At 42.6% G+C, this 14,379-nt stretch overlaps 1 protein-coding gene across 2 annotated transcripts in view; it reads left to right on the top strand.

Annotated features, from left to right (window-relative positions):
- prkd3 (protein kinase D3) overlaps positions 1 to 14,379 on the top strand; it is a 50,049-nt gene that overhangs the window by 18,894 nt on the left and 16,776 nt on the right. Inside the window, exons 2-9 of one of the 2 annotated variants that reach the window (XM_020054193.2) lie at positions 767 to 938; positions 2,120 to 2,258; positions 6,856 to 6,987; positions 8,584 to 8,747; positions 9,381 to 9,570; positions 9,704 to 9,781; positions 9,870 to 10,050; positions 10,218 to 10,419. In XM_020054193.2, the coding sequence (XP_019909752.1) occupies positions 2,144 to 2,258; positions 6,856 to 6,987; positions 8,584 to 8,747; positions 9,381 to 9,570; positions 9,704 to 9,781; positions 9,870 to 10,050; positions 10,218 to 10,419 (1,062 nt within the window). In that variant the 5' untranslated portion in view covers positions 767 to 938; positions 2,120 to 2,143. The remainder of the gene's footprint in view (positions 1 to 766; positions 939 to 2,119; positions 2,259 to 6,855; positions 6,988 to 8,583; positions 8,748 to 9,380; positions 9,571 to 9,703; positions 9,782 to 9,869; positions 10,051 to 10,217; positions 10,420 to 14,379) is intronic. The other variant, XM_010879196.4, reaches the window with a different exon arrangement.

The raw sequence follows: 14,379 nt of genomic DNA on the forward strand, positions 1-14,379 counted from the left end.
ATGGGCATTGTGTATGACCCTGACAGGAAAGCAGCTGCATTAGGTGGGCCTGCCAGGGTAGTCATCTTGGCAGCAAGACATGGTCTTGGCTGGGCCCTCCACCAGGGACCTGCTTTGATGAGGGCCACACAGGACGGCCCCTGACATCCATACATGCTTTTCTTTGATTCTCTGTGTCTCTACCAGACCCTTTTCACCAATCACATTTAAAAATGACACGCTGCTGATTAAGGGCGCCTTTCTGTGAGGTGGCTGGATGGCAGAGGGGTTACGGTAATGCTTCGGCGGGGGGGGGGGGGGGGGGGGGGTTAAGAGGAGTGTTGAAAAGCATTGTTGCCCATCGTGTTCCTGCTAGGCAAACGGCATGACTTCCTGTGTGACGGAAGACTTAAACAGGCTAATCACGATGTGTGTGTAAGTGTAACCTGTGTGTGTAACCTTGGTGTGTGTGTGTGTAACCTGTGTGTGTGTGAGTGTGTGTCCAGTAATACATGTCCAGTGGAAAGGTTGAATTGATGAACCTTGTAAAATGTTTAGTGGAAATGAAAAGAAAATGGATCGTAGGCAGGTTTATGTATGTGTAACCTGTGTTTGTGTGTATGTGTGTGTGTAACCTGTGTGTGTGTGTGTGTGTCTGTGTGTAACCTGTGTGTGTGTGTGTGTGTGTGTGTAACCTTGGTGTTGACATGAGTTGTGTGGAGGCTGTGGGCCTGGGAGCAGGAAGTGACTTAGTGTTGACTTCGCTCACTTCCTTGCTGTGTTTCAGGAGGCTGCTGCTCCTCTGTTACTCCTCTCAGGATGTTTACCCCTCCTCCTCTCCTCTGTTTCCTCACTGTCTGCTGGTCTGGGCCGTAACCCTGATCCGAGAGTCCAGAGCATGACCCTGACTGCCTGCCTGGCTGGAGGTTACATCACAGCTACTGGACAGCACCATTGAAGTGAGCTTCCCTCAGGCTCCCTACTGAGAACCAAGGCCAGGCCATGAGCTGTAGTTTTGTCTTTTCTGTCAGATTGTTGAGTTCTCACTTGTCATTTTGCTTCCAATACTACTTTGTAGAATTACTGCAAACTAGTAAAAAACGTTTTTTTATATATAGTGAGATGTGTGTTGGATGACACATCTTGATCTTTGACTTTCCTGAACCTGCTGCAGAGTTGTTGCAATGAACAAAGGCCATAACTGTCACAAAGTGAGTTGGTCTGTTGAGATTGACCCTCCTGTGGCTTGAGGAACAATAGATAATAATAGAAAACAACATTTGAAAGACTCCTTCCCACTTGTGGTATATCATGAGGCACCTGGGCCAACTGTTGGGATGTGACTTTTTTTTATGTATGTCAGTTGTTGAATGAGGTGAAGAATTTAACATATTACTGACAATTATTAACTAATCCATCCTACTGACTAGAAAAAGGTATTACAGTGTTATTGCAGTAGCTTTATTAGTATAATGAATGGCCATTTGACTGGAATTTCCTTTTGTTGTATTCAGTTCATTCCACTGTTTTAATATTTTAGTGGAATAAAGGTTTTTGAATGGGAGGTCTTTTCCTGAAACACTTTGTCTGCTCTATCCTTCACAGTGACTGCTGATGTGAGCCACAGGAAGTAGCTAATGGAAGCAGGAGTGTGTGTGTGTGTGTGAGTCATTATGGCTGCAGGAATGAAACAGCTTTGTGTCAGACTCCCTTTCTCTGTCTGTCTGTCTGTGGTGATATTCAGCCTAATCTTAATTCCACACACACACACACACACACACACACACCTACTCGTTCCCTTCCTACACACACAGACATGCTGGCGTTTGCTTTGATGACAGACATTAGTCAGACATTAGTTCATGAGTCAGATGAGGAGGTCTGTATAGTCCTGTATACAATATTAACTTATCAGATGGAGCCCTACAACAGTTAATAACAGTACGTGTCAAGTGACTATGTCAAACCGAACTGAACATAATCATAAATGTGCCCAAACCAAATTGAACTGATGACAGGGTCTTGATCTGTTGATGGATATAAAATAATCCTCAGTGTTACTGGGTGTTTGTTGTTGTTGCAGAAGGTACATTAGGTGTGTTTTGAATAGTGTACACTCAAATAAGTTTCTCCTCCCCAGTTTCCGGAGTGTGGCTTCTTTGGCATGTATGACAAGATTCTGCTCTTCCGCCATGACCTGAACTCTGAAAACATCCTCCAGAGGCTGACATCAGCAGAGGATATCCATGAGGGAGATCTCATAGAGGTGGTGCTCTCTGGTAAGTAGTGCTAATCCACTGTGCCCAGCCCAAACAGCTGTTGTACACTCTTTGATTTGTACCTAAAGCGATTTATTCAGTCAAGGTTTTTCTGCAATTCCAACCTGTCTGTTGTACAATGCCCCCCCCACCCCTCAGTCTGCGATCTGAAGCTCACCCCCAGCAACACAGGTGTCTCATTTCCCCTGTCTTTTCCTGCAACACATTTTGGTTTCCTGCTAACAGTGGCGTGTACAGACATGCTGTGTTTGGGAAGCCCCTCCCAGTCACACCACCCGGTCTGGACATCCTCCTAGACATAACCCAGCAGCACACATGCTGAGCCGTGAGACCCCGGTGGAGGGTCTCCAGGACAACCCTGGTCTCCTCTCCTTCACTCTGGGGACAGAGGATTGACAGGTGTCAATCTCAGGGTTGCACCTTGGTGACTGGGGGAGCCATTCTTTTTTGTTTTATGGTTATAGTTGGCCTACATCTGGCTTCTGTAAAACTGGTGCACTGCAATTTATACCATTTTAGTTTAGAAAATCTAATAAAAGACAATTGCAGCTCAATGACCTGTTTTTTGTCCTGAAGTTGCTTCTAATTTAAATCAATTAAATACTTTAAAGACACCATTAAATTCTGTCAATTCTGAGACTTATTTTTCAGTTATGTGGGACAAACAGCTCAGTGGTTTGCTTCTTACTGTTAGAGGGAGGCCAGAGCCGATTATTCTTGGCGCTAGACTAAAAGACTCTAGCTTGTTTTCTCTGCAGTAAGTGATTGTAGGGGACCCACTGAGCATAAACATGCTGGACTGTGCAGGACTGCTGTGGAAAGAGTAGAACACCATCCCTAACCCCAGGTTTGGACAGGACAGCGCTGTTTGAATCCCAGTCACTGTTTCTCACTTAGTAGCTCTTTTATTGGACAAGATTTAACATACAAATTCATTTTAATGCATATAAAAACGACACTTATTTTATAACACCTTACATCTTTGATTAATGTTACAAACCGCAACTGCTCAATTTTGTGTGATTGACCTTTGTGAAGCCTGATCAGTTAAGCTTTGTTCCCACTGGCAATTTGAATTGTCTGAAATCAACTTTTTACCCAATACCCGATTCCAATCAGATGTTGGGGTTTCTGTCCATATAAGCATCATATTCATAGTTTTACCTCAGCAATGTGTGAAATACACATGCAAACAATAACCTACAGTGCTTTCATAGTTTTTAGACCCCTTTAACTTTTCACTCATTACCCCATACATTTTCACTATATACCCCATAACGACAAAAGCAAAAACATGTTGTTAGAGACATTTTGTTATAAATTTGCCGATTTATTACAAATAAAAAAACATCAGATCCTTTATTCAGTACTTTGTAGAAGTGCCTTTGGCAGCAATAACAGCTTTGAGTCTTGTCTGGTACAATGTGCCTCGACCAGTTTTGCAAACCAGGTTTTGGACAGATCTCCAGTTCTTCCTTGCAGATGCTTTCAGGCTTTGTCAGATTGGATGGGGAGTGTCAATGAAATGCAATGTTTAGGTTTCCCCACAGATGCTCAGTTAGTTTCAAGTCCGGGCTTTGGCTTGACCACTCAAGGACATTCACAGACTCATCCTAAAGCCAGTCCAGCATTTTTTTCAAGGTCCTTGTTGTATTTTGGTTAATTAATCCTTCCCTCAACCTGACTAGTCTCCCAGTCCCTGCCGATGTGAACCATCCCCATAGCATGATGCTCTCACCACCACCATCATTTCACCTTATAGAGATGGTATCAGTCAGGTGAATCGGTACACTTCATTTTTGGCAGAGGTAGCACTTGGCATTCAGGTCTAATAGTACCATTTGGGTCTCTTCAGACCCAGGTTCTCCCTTCTTGGCAGAGGAACTGTTAGTGGCCATTGGGTTCTCTGTAGGAAGTCTTTGAGGTTCCCAATTTCTTCCATTTCCAAATGTTTGAGTCCACTGTGCTCCTGGGAGCTTTCAATACTTTAGAATTTTTTTATACTCTTCCCCAGATCTATTTCAGAGCTCTATGGAGAGTTCCTTAACTTCATGGTTTGGTTTTTGCATTGACATGCTCTGTGAAGTTTGGTACCTTATCATGTCCAATCAATTGAATTTCCCAAAGTTGTTCTCGATCATGTTCTAGAGACATCTCAAGAATGATCAATGTACACAGGAATCATCTGAGCAAAATTTGGAATGTCATGGAAAAGGTTTGATTACTTATGCATATTAGATTTTAAATTTGTGATAAATTAGCACAAATATTGAAAAACTTGTTTTTGCTTAGTCATTCTGGGGTATTGTGCGTGTATTAATTAAGAGGTTATTGATTTTAAAAGAAGTCTATAACAAAACAAAATGGGGACAGTGTGATGGGGTCTGAATACTTTCTGAAGGCGCTGTAAATTAAAAAGTAATTTTGCTGGTGGGCAATGAAAACATTCACAAGCGTTCCCACTCGGCATCTTTGCCCCACTCATTGCCATGACATTTCCATTGTTTGGGGTGAGTTCCTTTAACCAATATGATATCTAAGTTTGCTCTGACCTCACTGTCTGAACATAGACAAATCCAATTTGGTCACTTGTACACACTGTTTGAAAAGTCAGTATCGCTTTTAAAAGAAATATACGGATTTGAGCCTTAAGGATGCAGTTTGAAATTATCTTCACAGACATCGCATTGATGTCAGGCCGGCCGCTTTTTTGGCTAAATTTTCTGTGGTGTTTGATGCAAAACATCTCGACAGCCATTTCATAAAATAGAATGTTAATAGGCTGTGCATTCTTTTCCTCAATGTGTTTGAAAAGCCCATGAATGCCTCCTTTCATGTGTTTGTTCAAGGCAGCTATGCACAGTGTGGTGCATGTGACTTTCTTGACTTCTTTCACTGCTTTGAAGTTCGACCCAAAATGTGCCCGTACCCAATTGCCGCTATATTTCCTTGAATTGGGAAAATCGGCTTTCCAAAGATCTTTGTTGTTTCAGATGTCTCAACTCCCTAGCTTGTTTACTGTAGTTAAACTTAACGAAAAGTAGCTTTTAAAGAAATACAATCTCCTTCAAATAAACTGTGAAGCCGTATTCATGTTTTATTTGTTTCCCTTAGGTTAAACAGAAAATATCAGCAATGATGGTTTAGGTTGTTTTTGTGGAAATGTATTGATTGTTATTGAGCTCAGTATTTTTTCCTTAGTTTTCTCTTCCAAGTTTCTCTGTTCCAATTAATTTAAGTTAGTATCCCTAAATGTGTATCAATCTAGATCTAGACACTTTTTTGTTTTTGTTTAGAGTTGTATGTTGTCACGGCAACAGCTCCCCTGTATGTCCCGGCTGCATTTCTTAATGGGATTTCAGAAAGAAAATGCAGAAACCCACTGAAACACAAAACCGCAACACATATTTATTGATATCACACAGCATTTTCCCCCTAGATTCTGGTTTAAAAGATAATTATTCCTTTGTTGGTCTGTAGTTGAAAGAATTGTGTGAAATCTTTTGATTTGGACCTGTTTTGCTGCATTTTCACTGCCAGATCATATCCGATATGCTAGTGAAAAGTGATCTCCTAATCACATTTTGAAGTAATGACTTTAGAAAAACCTCTCAGACACAAATTACAGCAGCAGATATAGCCATTACTCAGGGAGCTTTGCTCTATGTTGTTTTTCAGTCCAGATAGGGAACAAACCCTACCGTACAATGCTACTAAGAACTAACTGATTAAAGAGTGTTTTTTATCATTATAGTGGGATCTGGTCTTCTGTAGTCCTGTTCTGTTTAATGAGATCATCTGCATTAGTGGTCTTTAATGTGCTCAGTGATGCCAGATCCCTCTAAAACTGGTAATGTTGTGGGCAAAATGGGGGGCAGATAGCCAAGCATTCTCAGCATCAAAACTGTTACCCAAAGGGTGCTAGGCCAAATCCTTGAGTCAACAAGGTGAAAAATTATTTGTTCTGTCCGTGAGAAGGACGTTTAGCCCTTACTGGTCCAGAGTGGATAAATGGCTCATTCCCCAACTAGGACCCCAGTCTAAAGGGGTGCCTTATGGAGAGTTGCTTACGCAACAAAAACCTTTCCAAATTCACACGCGCATTAAACGGCCAAATATAATAATAACCCACAAGATTATTACAGCCTTGTAGCTTGTTGTTTGTTTCTGCTGTAACGCCTCCTACTGTAAGTAGCTCTTATAGAACCAAGCTCTGGGGAGAGAACCTTGACAGCAGAACAGAACCCTTCCCTCTCCTACAGTACATGTTTGTCCCCCTGCAACACCAGGAGGTTATGGGGTCCGACCCATGTCAGGGGGTATTCTCTCCTCTCTGTCAAAAGATTATTCCCTGGAGTCCCAGCTTGCCTAATGCATTGCAATGACACACATGAGGATAATATTTTGTAACAACTAAATATTAGCAGATAAAATAAGCTTAAATGCTTTTGCATAACTTTACAATGTGCAATAAACATCTTAACTAACTTCCTTTCTTTTGTCATTCTTGGTTTTTGTCGTTAATGTATTTGAAGTTTATTTGGGTTCCTTTAGTTTCTTTGCCATGTTTTTGTTTTAAGTTTTGTCTGAATTTCAGCGTTAGCTACAGTGAAGGACTTCCAGATCCGGCCCCATGCTCTCTATGTCCACTCCTACAAGGCCCCTACCTTCTGTGACTATTGTGGGGAGATGCTATGGGGCCTTGTCCGGCAGGGCCTCAAATGTGAAGGTAAGCATACTCACAATCTCTCTCTCTCTCTCTCTCTCTCTCTCTCTCACACACACACACACACACATCAAGTTATCTCCTCCTGGTTGTGTTGCAGATCAAGACGATACCTGACGATTTCAGCTGCCACTGTGATGACACCTCCCCCTCCCCCCTGTTGTCCCTGTCCTTGTCCATCTGGTCATGCTTCCGACCTGGACTTTAAATAGGCTCTGAACTCAGCCCACATGCATTTATTAATTATTACAATTTGCACTCTGACGATATGTTCACCCGGCACAGCCAGAAGAGGACTGGTCACCCCTCTGAGCCTGGGTCCTCTTTAGGTTTCTTCCTAAATTTCGGCCTTCTTAGGGAGTTTTCCTAGCCACTGAAATTCAACACTACTGTTGTTTAAGGCCGGGTGTTTTGTAAAAGCACTTTGTGACAACTGCTGATGTAAAAGGGCTTTATAAATACATTTGATTTGATCTCTCACATCTACGCGGAGTGCACTGCAAAGTAGAGGCCAAGGTGTCAAATGCTTACTCGACAAACACACACACACACACACACACACATGAAACAGCCCTTCTCTTGGTCCAGTCTGAGGGTCACATTAAGGCTGGCAAAGCCATGCAACAGGATGCCTCAGTGTAATATGTGACTTCCTTCCATTACCACAGCAGGCCTTTGAAGAGCGCAGTGTTTCAATAGAGCCCAGTGTACTGATGCCAGGCATTGGACTCTGACGCAGGCTGTCCCTTAGTGTAACTCAGCCTGGCCCTCCGTGTAACTCAGCCTGGCCCTCCGTGTAACTCAGCCTGGCCCTCCGTGTAACTCAGCCTGGCCCTCCGTGTAACTCAGCCTGGCCCTCCGTGTAACTCAGCCTGGCCCTCCGTGTAACTCAGCCTGGCCCTCCGTGTAACTCAGCCTGGCCCTCCGTGTAACTCAGCCTGGCCCTCAGTGTAACTCAGCCTGGCCCTCAGTGTAACTCAGCCTGGCCCTCCGTGTAACTCAGCCTGGCCCTCCGTGTAACTCAGCCTGGCCCTCCGTGTAACTCAGCCTGGCCCTCAGTGTAACACAGCATTGAGACAGGATTGTATGCTTGGAGGAAGCAAGGTCAAGGCCATTGGGCCATTAAAAAAAAGGTTCTAATTGTTCAGGCAAAAGGTGAAAATCCCTCTTTGCTCCCAGGTTGTTGCTGTAAATAAGAACTGTTCTGTGTTGTAAAATAACCGAAAAAGAAAAAAATTTGAATTTTGGAATGTACAATTGCATTAGATTGTTGTTTCCTCTGCTATTTTAATGAAAAGTACTTCTTTCAGAAATGACAAGATCTAGAGCCCTCTTGTGGACATTTAAGAGGATGTTAGTTCTGTCCCACAGTGGTAACCTATTTAGTTTCCTTCTTACTACCTGTCTCAAGATGTCTTCAGAAATGTTTACTACAGATGTCCTAAGATTGTTTGGTGTGTTGCCAGGCCAAGTATATTAAGCCCAGTGCCAACATCAAAAGACATAGTGCGTCTGTTTGTTGCGTATAGGCCGGGCTGTATAGTATGTGTGTTATTCTCCATGTGTAATTAGTGACCACTGTTCACTGTGTACTTCCAGGGTGTGGGCTGAACTACCACAAGCGCTGCGCCTTTAAGATCCCCAACAACTGCAGCGGGGTGAGGAAGAGACGTCTCTCCAACGTGTCCCTGCCGGGCCCCTCGCTGTCTGTCCCCCGGCCCCTCCCTGGTCCTGCTGAACATGCTGTGGTCGCCACGGAGGAGGTAAGAAAGACCAGCACCCTCATTGGTGGAGTAAAATCCAGCGGTAAAGATACAACTGTGAAGAGCCTTGAGAGAAAGGGGCTTTGTAAATGCAGTCCCGTATAAAGTTACACCCAAGCAGAGTTTACCGCTTGCAATGCGACAGGGTTGTTACTGCCCGCTTGTAAATGTGCTGTGAGGTCCTGATCTGTACACGCAACAACTGGCTGTGACATTCATTATCATGAGGGTTCAGTGTGATTGAAGATCGAGTTCTCTTTTGACGTGAGCTAACTGTTATTCCGGTTGAGACACATTTTGTTAGTTGAGAGTAATCAACAACACATCGTGTCCAGTTGTTTCTTATCAAATGTCTGATTTGGTTGGCCAAATCTCTAGGAACATCTTGATGTGAAAAAACACAAAGACGCAGCAAATGGAATTTCATAAATGGGTCTGTTATGCTGTCATCAAGGTTTATGTAAGGTTTGTGTAAGCCCTGGGTGGTTGTTCTACCCTCGTTTACAACCACCACTAAAAGGTCAATGAAAATCCAGTTAGGATTAATTCCATCCCATAATAGTGTTGTTGGTATCCCCTACTGTATGTGACTGACTCCCCATCCCTCCTCCCCGCTCCCGCTCCCACCGGCAGCGCTCCCACCAGGAGGCAGGGAAGAGGATCCCATCGTGTAGCGGCCGGCCCATCTGGATGGAGAAGATGGTGCTGGGCCGGGTCAAGGTGCCCCACACCTTTGCCATCCACACCTACACCCGGCCCACAATCTGCCAATACTGTAAACGGCTGCTCAAGGGCCTGTTCCGCCAGGGCATGCAGTGCAAAGGTCAGGTCTCTCTTCCTCTTCCTCTTGTCTCTCATTTCAATTGTGGATGTTGGCATGTTTCTTTCATTCCCGATACCCCCCTCTACATTGCTCAGAGATGTGTAATTAAATCTGTGTTTCCTATACTTTTCAGATTGTCGATTCAACTGCCATAAGCGGTGTGCCTCTAAGGTTCCAAGAGATTGCTTGGGGGAAGTCTCCTTTGATGGAGGTAATTTCTGCTTTCTTATTTTCAAATTCCGTTGGAGTATCGTCTCCAGACCAGTGTCGGGTACGTAGTGAAAAGGTGTGATCCACAGAGCCTGCTAGCCCAGGACCTGACTCGGACAGCACCATGGAGGTGGACAGTAGTGACGTGGAGAGCACCAGAGGGCTACTGGACGACTCTGAGGAACCTTCCACCCCAGACGACAAGATGTTCTTCATGGATTCTCCTTTCCTGGACCGTGAGAAGGATGAGGAGCCCATCAAGACCATCAGGTAGGTACCCCCCCTATTACCGGGACACATTTAAGCTGACTAATCAGAATACCTGACCAGGGTCAGTGAATCGTCTTCAACGCGATTGTTGCTTCTGTTCGCTACTTTCTTGGTTGCTGCTTTGTCCTTTGTTACCAATGTGTGTGCGTGTGTGTGTTTCTGTCCAGTCCATCCACGAGCAGTAACATACCTCTGATGCGGGTAGTTCAGTCAGTCAAACACACCAAGAGAAGGAGCTCCACTATGGTGAAGGAGGGTTGGATGGTCCACTACACCAGCAAAGACAACCTGAGGAAGAGACACTACTGGAGGCTGGACACCAAGAGCCTCAGCCTGTTCCAGAACGATACTGGAGCCAAATTCTATAAGGTGAGAGAGCAACACCACAGATCAAATATTACCTGACGGCAGCAGTGGGACTGTGGAATGAAATGTGGATTTCAGAGTTTGCATTTACCTTAAACTTTCTTACTAAAAAGAGATTGAGTGGGGCCCAAATGGTACAGTGGTCACTGAACCTAAATGACAGTTGCGTCATTGATGGTGTTCAGTTTGAACCTTAATCGCGGCATACTGACATCGTTTGGGAGTCTGGTAGAGGGCATTGCTGATTGGATAAGCTTTGTCTGGAATGGGTGGTCAGATGTTGGACAGGATTGCCTTACCTCGTTGAGATGGGTTGGGAGCCTGCAAGCTAAATTATGGTCATTGGCTGGGGAGTCATTTTTAAAGTTATTTTTAGCACGAGGAATTCTGCTCCAAATGTTTAATTTAGGGAATATGTTCCCAAGTATTCCCAAAAAATAAAATGGACATAATTGGATTATGTCACAATGTTGTCAAGGTATAAAATAAATGTTATTGTCTCCCCCATGATGCGCTTCATATTTGCAAGCTTCCATCGCTCGTGTTTTTTTGATGATAGTTGCAGCATCATTTCTACCCCTGAAAGGGTGTATCTGTGTGACCAATTTAGTGTGCCGCGGATTATTTTGTTTTCAGCAATGCTATCAATGAAATCATTTATTCCAAAACCGAATGTTTAAATGTAGGTTGCTACAAGCAGGTACAATATTTGAATTGTGGCTAACGGGATTGATCTATTATCACACAAGCTCAGTAATTACCACAGAAGTGAGTCAACTTTTAGCTTTGTGCCTTTTTGTCTAGCGATCAGTGAACTTGATAGGCAGAGAGAAATTGTGATCAAGTTCACAAATCCTGAGCCAAGACAGAAATGTAAAAAATGTTGTGTGAATTGCTGCCTGATGTCACTTTTCCGGCTGCCTTGGTTAGGCTTTAAGTTACCATTCATTGACTATGACTAGAAGTCTATAATGAAATGATCAGCAGCATCTTGTTAACTGATGGTTACATCAAGTGGACATCAAGACCTGATTCATTAACATAGGTCTACAACCCTGTTTCCAAAAAGGTTGGGACGCTGTGTAAAATGTAAATAAAAGCAGAATGCAATGATGTGCAAATCATTTAAACCCTATATTCAATTGAAAATAGTACAAAGACAACATATCAAGTGTTGAAACAGAGATTGTTTCTTGACAAATGTATGCCCACTTTAAATTTGATCCCAGCAACACATTTCAAAAAAGTTTGGACAGAGGCGACAAAAGACTGGTAAAGTTGGGTAATGCAAAAAAAGACCTGGTGGATCAACTTACAACTAATTAGGTTAATTTTCAACAGGTCAGTAACATGATTTGGTATAAAAAGATCCTTGATGAGTCTGTCAGTAGTCAGGATGGGAAGGGGTTCACCACTCTGTGAAAGACTGGGTGGGCAAATAGCACAACAATTTAACAATTTTCAACGTTTTTCAACATAAAATTGCGAAGACTTTAGGGATCTCATCATCTCTAGTACGTAATATCATTCAAAGATTCAGAGAATCCGGAGAAATCTCGATACAAGGGACAAGGCCAAAAACCAATATTGGATGGCCATGATCTTCGGGCCCTCAGGCGGCACTACATTAAAAACAGTGAAAATCACTGCATGGGTTTAGAAACACTTCCGAAAATCATTGTCTGTGAACACAGTTTGTTTCGCTGCATCCACAAATGCAAGTTAAAACTCTACCGTGCCAAGACGAAACCAGATATAAGTAAGATCCAGAACCGCCACTGCCTTCTCTGGGCCAAAGGTCATTTCAGATGGACTGAGACTAAGTGCATAACGGTCCTGTGGTCTGACGAATCAAAATTTGAAATTATTTTAGGGAATCATGGACGCCCTGTCCTCTGGACTAGAGAGGAGAGGGACCATCCGGCTTCTTATCAGTGTACAGTTCAATAGCCAGCGTCCATGATGGTATGGGGTTGCATTATTGCACATGCAGGGGTGACTTGCACATCTGTTAAGGCACCATTAATGCTGAACAATACATACAGGTTTTGGAGCAACATATGCTGCCATCCAGACAACATATTTCTTTCAGGGAAGGGCTTGCTTATTTCAGCAAGACAATGCCAATTAACATTCTGTATGTATTACAACAGCATGGCTCCGTAATAAAAGATTCTGGGTGCTAAACTGGCCTGTCTGCTGTTCAGACCTGTTTACCTATTAAAATAAATTGCAGCATCATGAAGCAAAAAATATAAGAGACCCCGAACTGTTGAGCATCTGAAATCCTTTATTAAGCAAGAATGGGAATACATTTCACTTTCAAAACTACAACAATTGGTCTCCTCAGTTCCCAAACGCTTAGATTATTTTTTTAAAGAGGTGATGCGACACAGTGGTAAACATGACCTCATCTCAACTTTTTCTAAACGGGTTGCTGGCATCAAATTTAAAATGGGCATGTATTTTCCCCTCAAAAATATAATTTCTGTTTCAACATTTGATATGTTGTCTTTGTATTCTTTGCAATTAAATATAGGAATAATTGATTAGTACATCATTGCATTCTTTTATTTAGCATTTTATGCAGCATTCCAACTTTTTTGGAAACAGGGTTTTAATGTAAGAGCAGTATTACTGGAACAGCTTTGTTAGCTTATGTACATCAAGACACATTGCACTGAACATCTACAATTATTCACACTATGCTACAAAAATGTGCCCTGTCCCTCTGACCATGAATGGGATTACATTTGTTATTGAAATGAACCCAGAAACATTTGACGACATTGAAGCGGAACATTTTTACGTAATTCAAGCTGAAAACATTTTACGAAATTTAAGCTGAAAATATTTGTCGACATTGAAGCAGAAAACATTTGACGACATTGAAGTGGGTCATTAAAACCACCTCAAACTTGCCTTCAGGATCCACATATCGACTGTCTATAAATCAAGACTAGGTTTCAGGACAAGGTTTCAGGACTAGGTTTCAGGATGTGGCATTTACATGTTTAAAATAAATGAAATAGAAAATGTATCCTGTCAGTCAGGGTTGTGGAGAAGAGCTTCTGCTAAATGACTTATGTGGGTAAGATGACCTCTGGATCTCCCCATGCCGTTTTAAAACACTTACACACTTTACACACTTACAACATTTACACACCGCCGGACCCAAATTATTGATTTGCCCGAAACGTGGCATCAAGCAACAAAAGGTCTCCTAACACAAAAGGTCTCCTAACACTACCTAAAACAACACAGATGCTAATAACCAATACATGTTTGGTGTGGTCTGGCACATTAATTAATATAAATGAGTCAACGATATTTGTATTGCAACAGAATTTCTTTCATGTTACAAACACGGTCTCGACTCAACCTATACAAGACCACTGAAATTCAACACAAGGTGGCGCTTTAACCGGCAACTTTTTATGCTGTATCTCTTGATCTGTTTGAGAGTGATGTGATATCGCAGACAGGGAGTTTAGTCATCTCACGCTGTGTCTCAGACACCACTGTCCCCATATTGTATGACTGTGGGTGAGTGGTGCGTCTGCCGTAGAGATCTGGCATTTACAAATTGACACAGTTTAGGCTGAGGGGACTACAGTAATCAACTGAAACGTTTTAGTCCCAAACAACATAGATGGGCTGTCATCATTCGTGGGGGACAACGTGTTCACTATTTATCTTGTAATACGTTATTTCTTCATGGACTTCGATGATCAATCTAAAGTGTAGAAATGATTTTGATTATAATCATTTGCATTCTGTTCTGGACTCCTAATGATCTGCCTGAATTTAACCCAATGTTTTTACCAACCTGGATTGATCCTAAATACTGTATGTTGGGGGTATCACGATATAATGGCATTGATGATTACCGTGACATTTTAAAAATGAAATATTTATATCATGTTAATAATACACATGATAATATCATATTCATTAGGCAAT

The sequence above is a fragment of the Esox lucius genome, chromosome 15 (assembly GCF_011004845.1).
Source record: "Esox lucius isolate fEsoLuc1 chromosome 15, fEsoLuc1.pri, whole genome shotgun sequence".
NCBI lineage: Eukaryota > Metazoa > Chordata > Actinopteri > Esociformes > Esocidae > Esox > Esox lucius.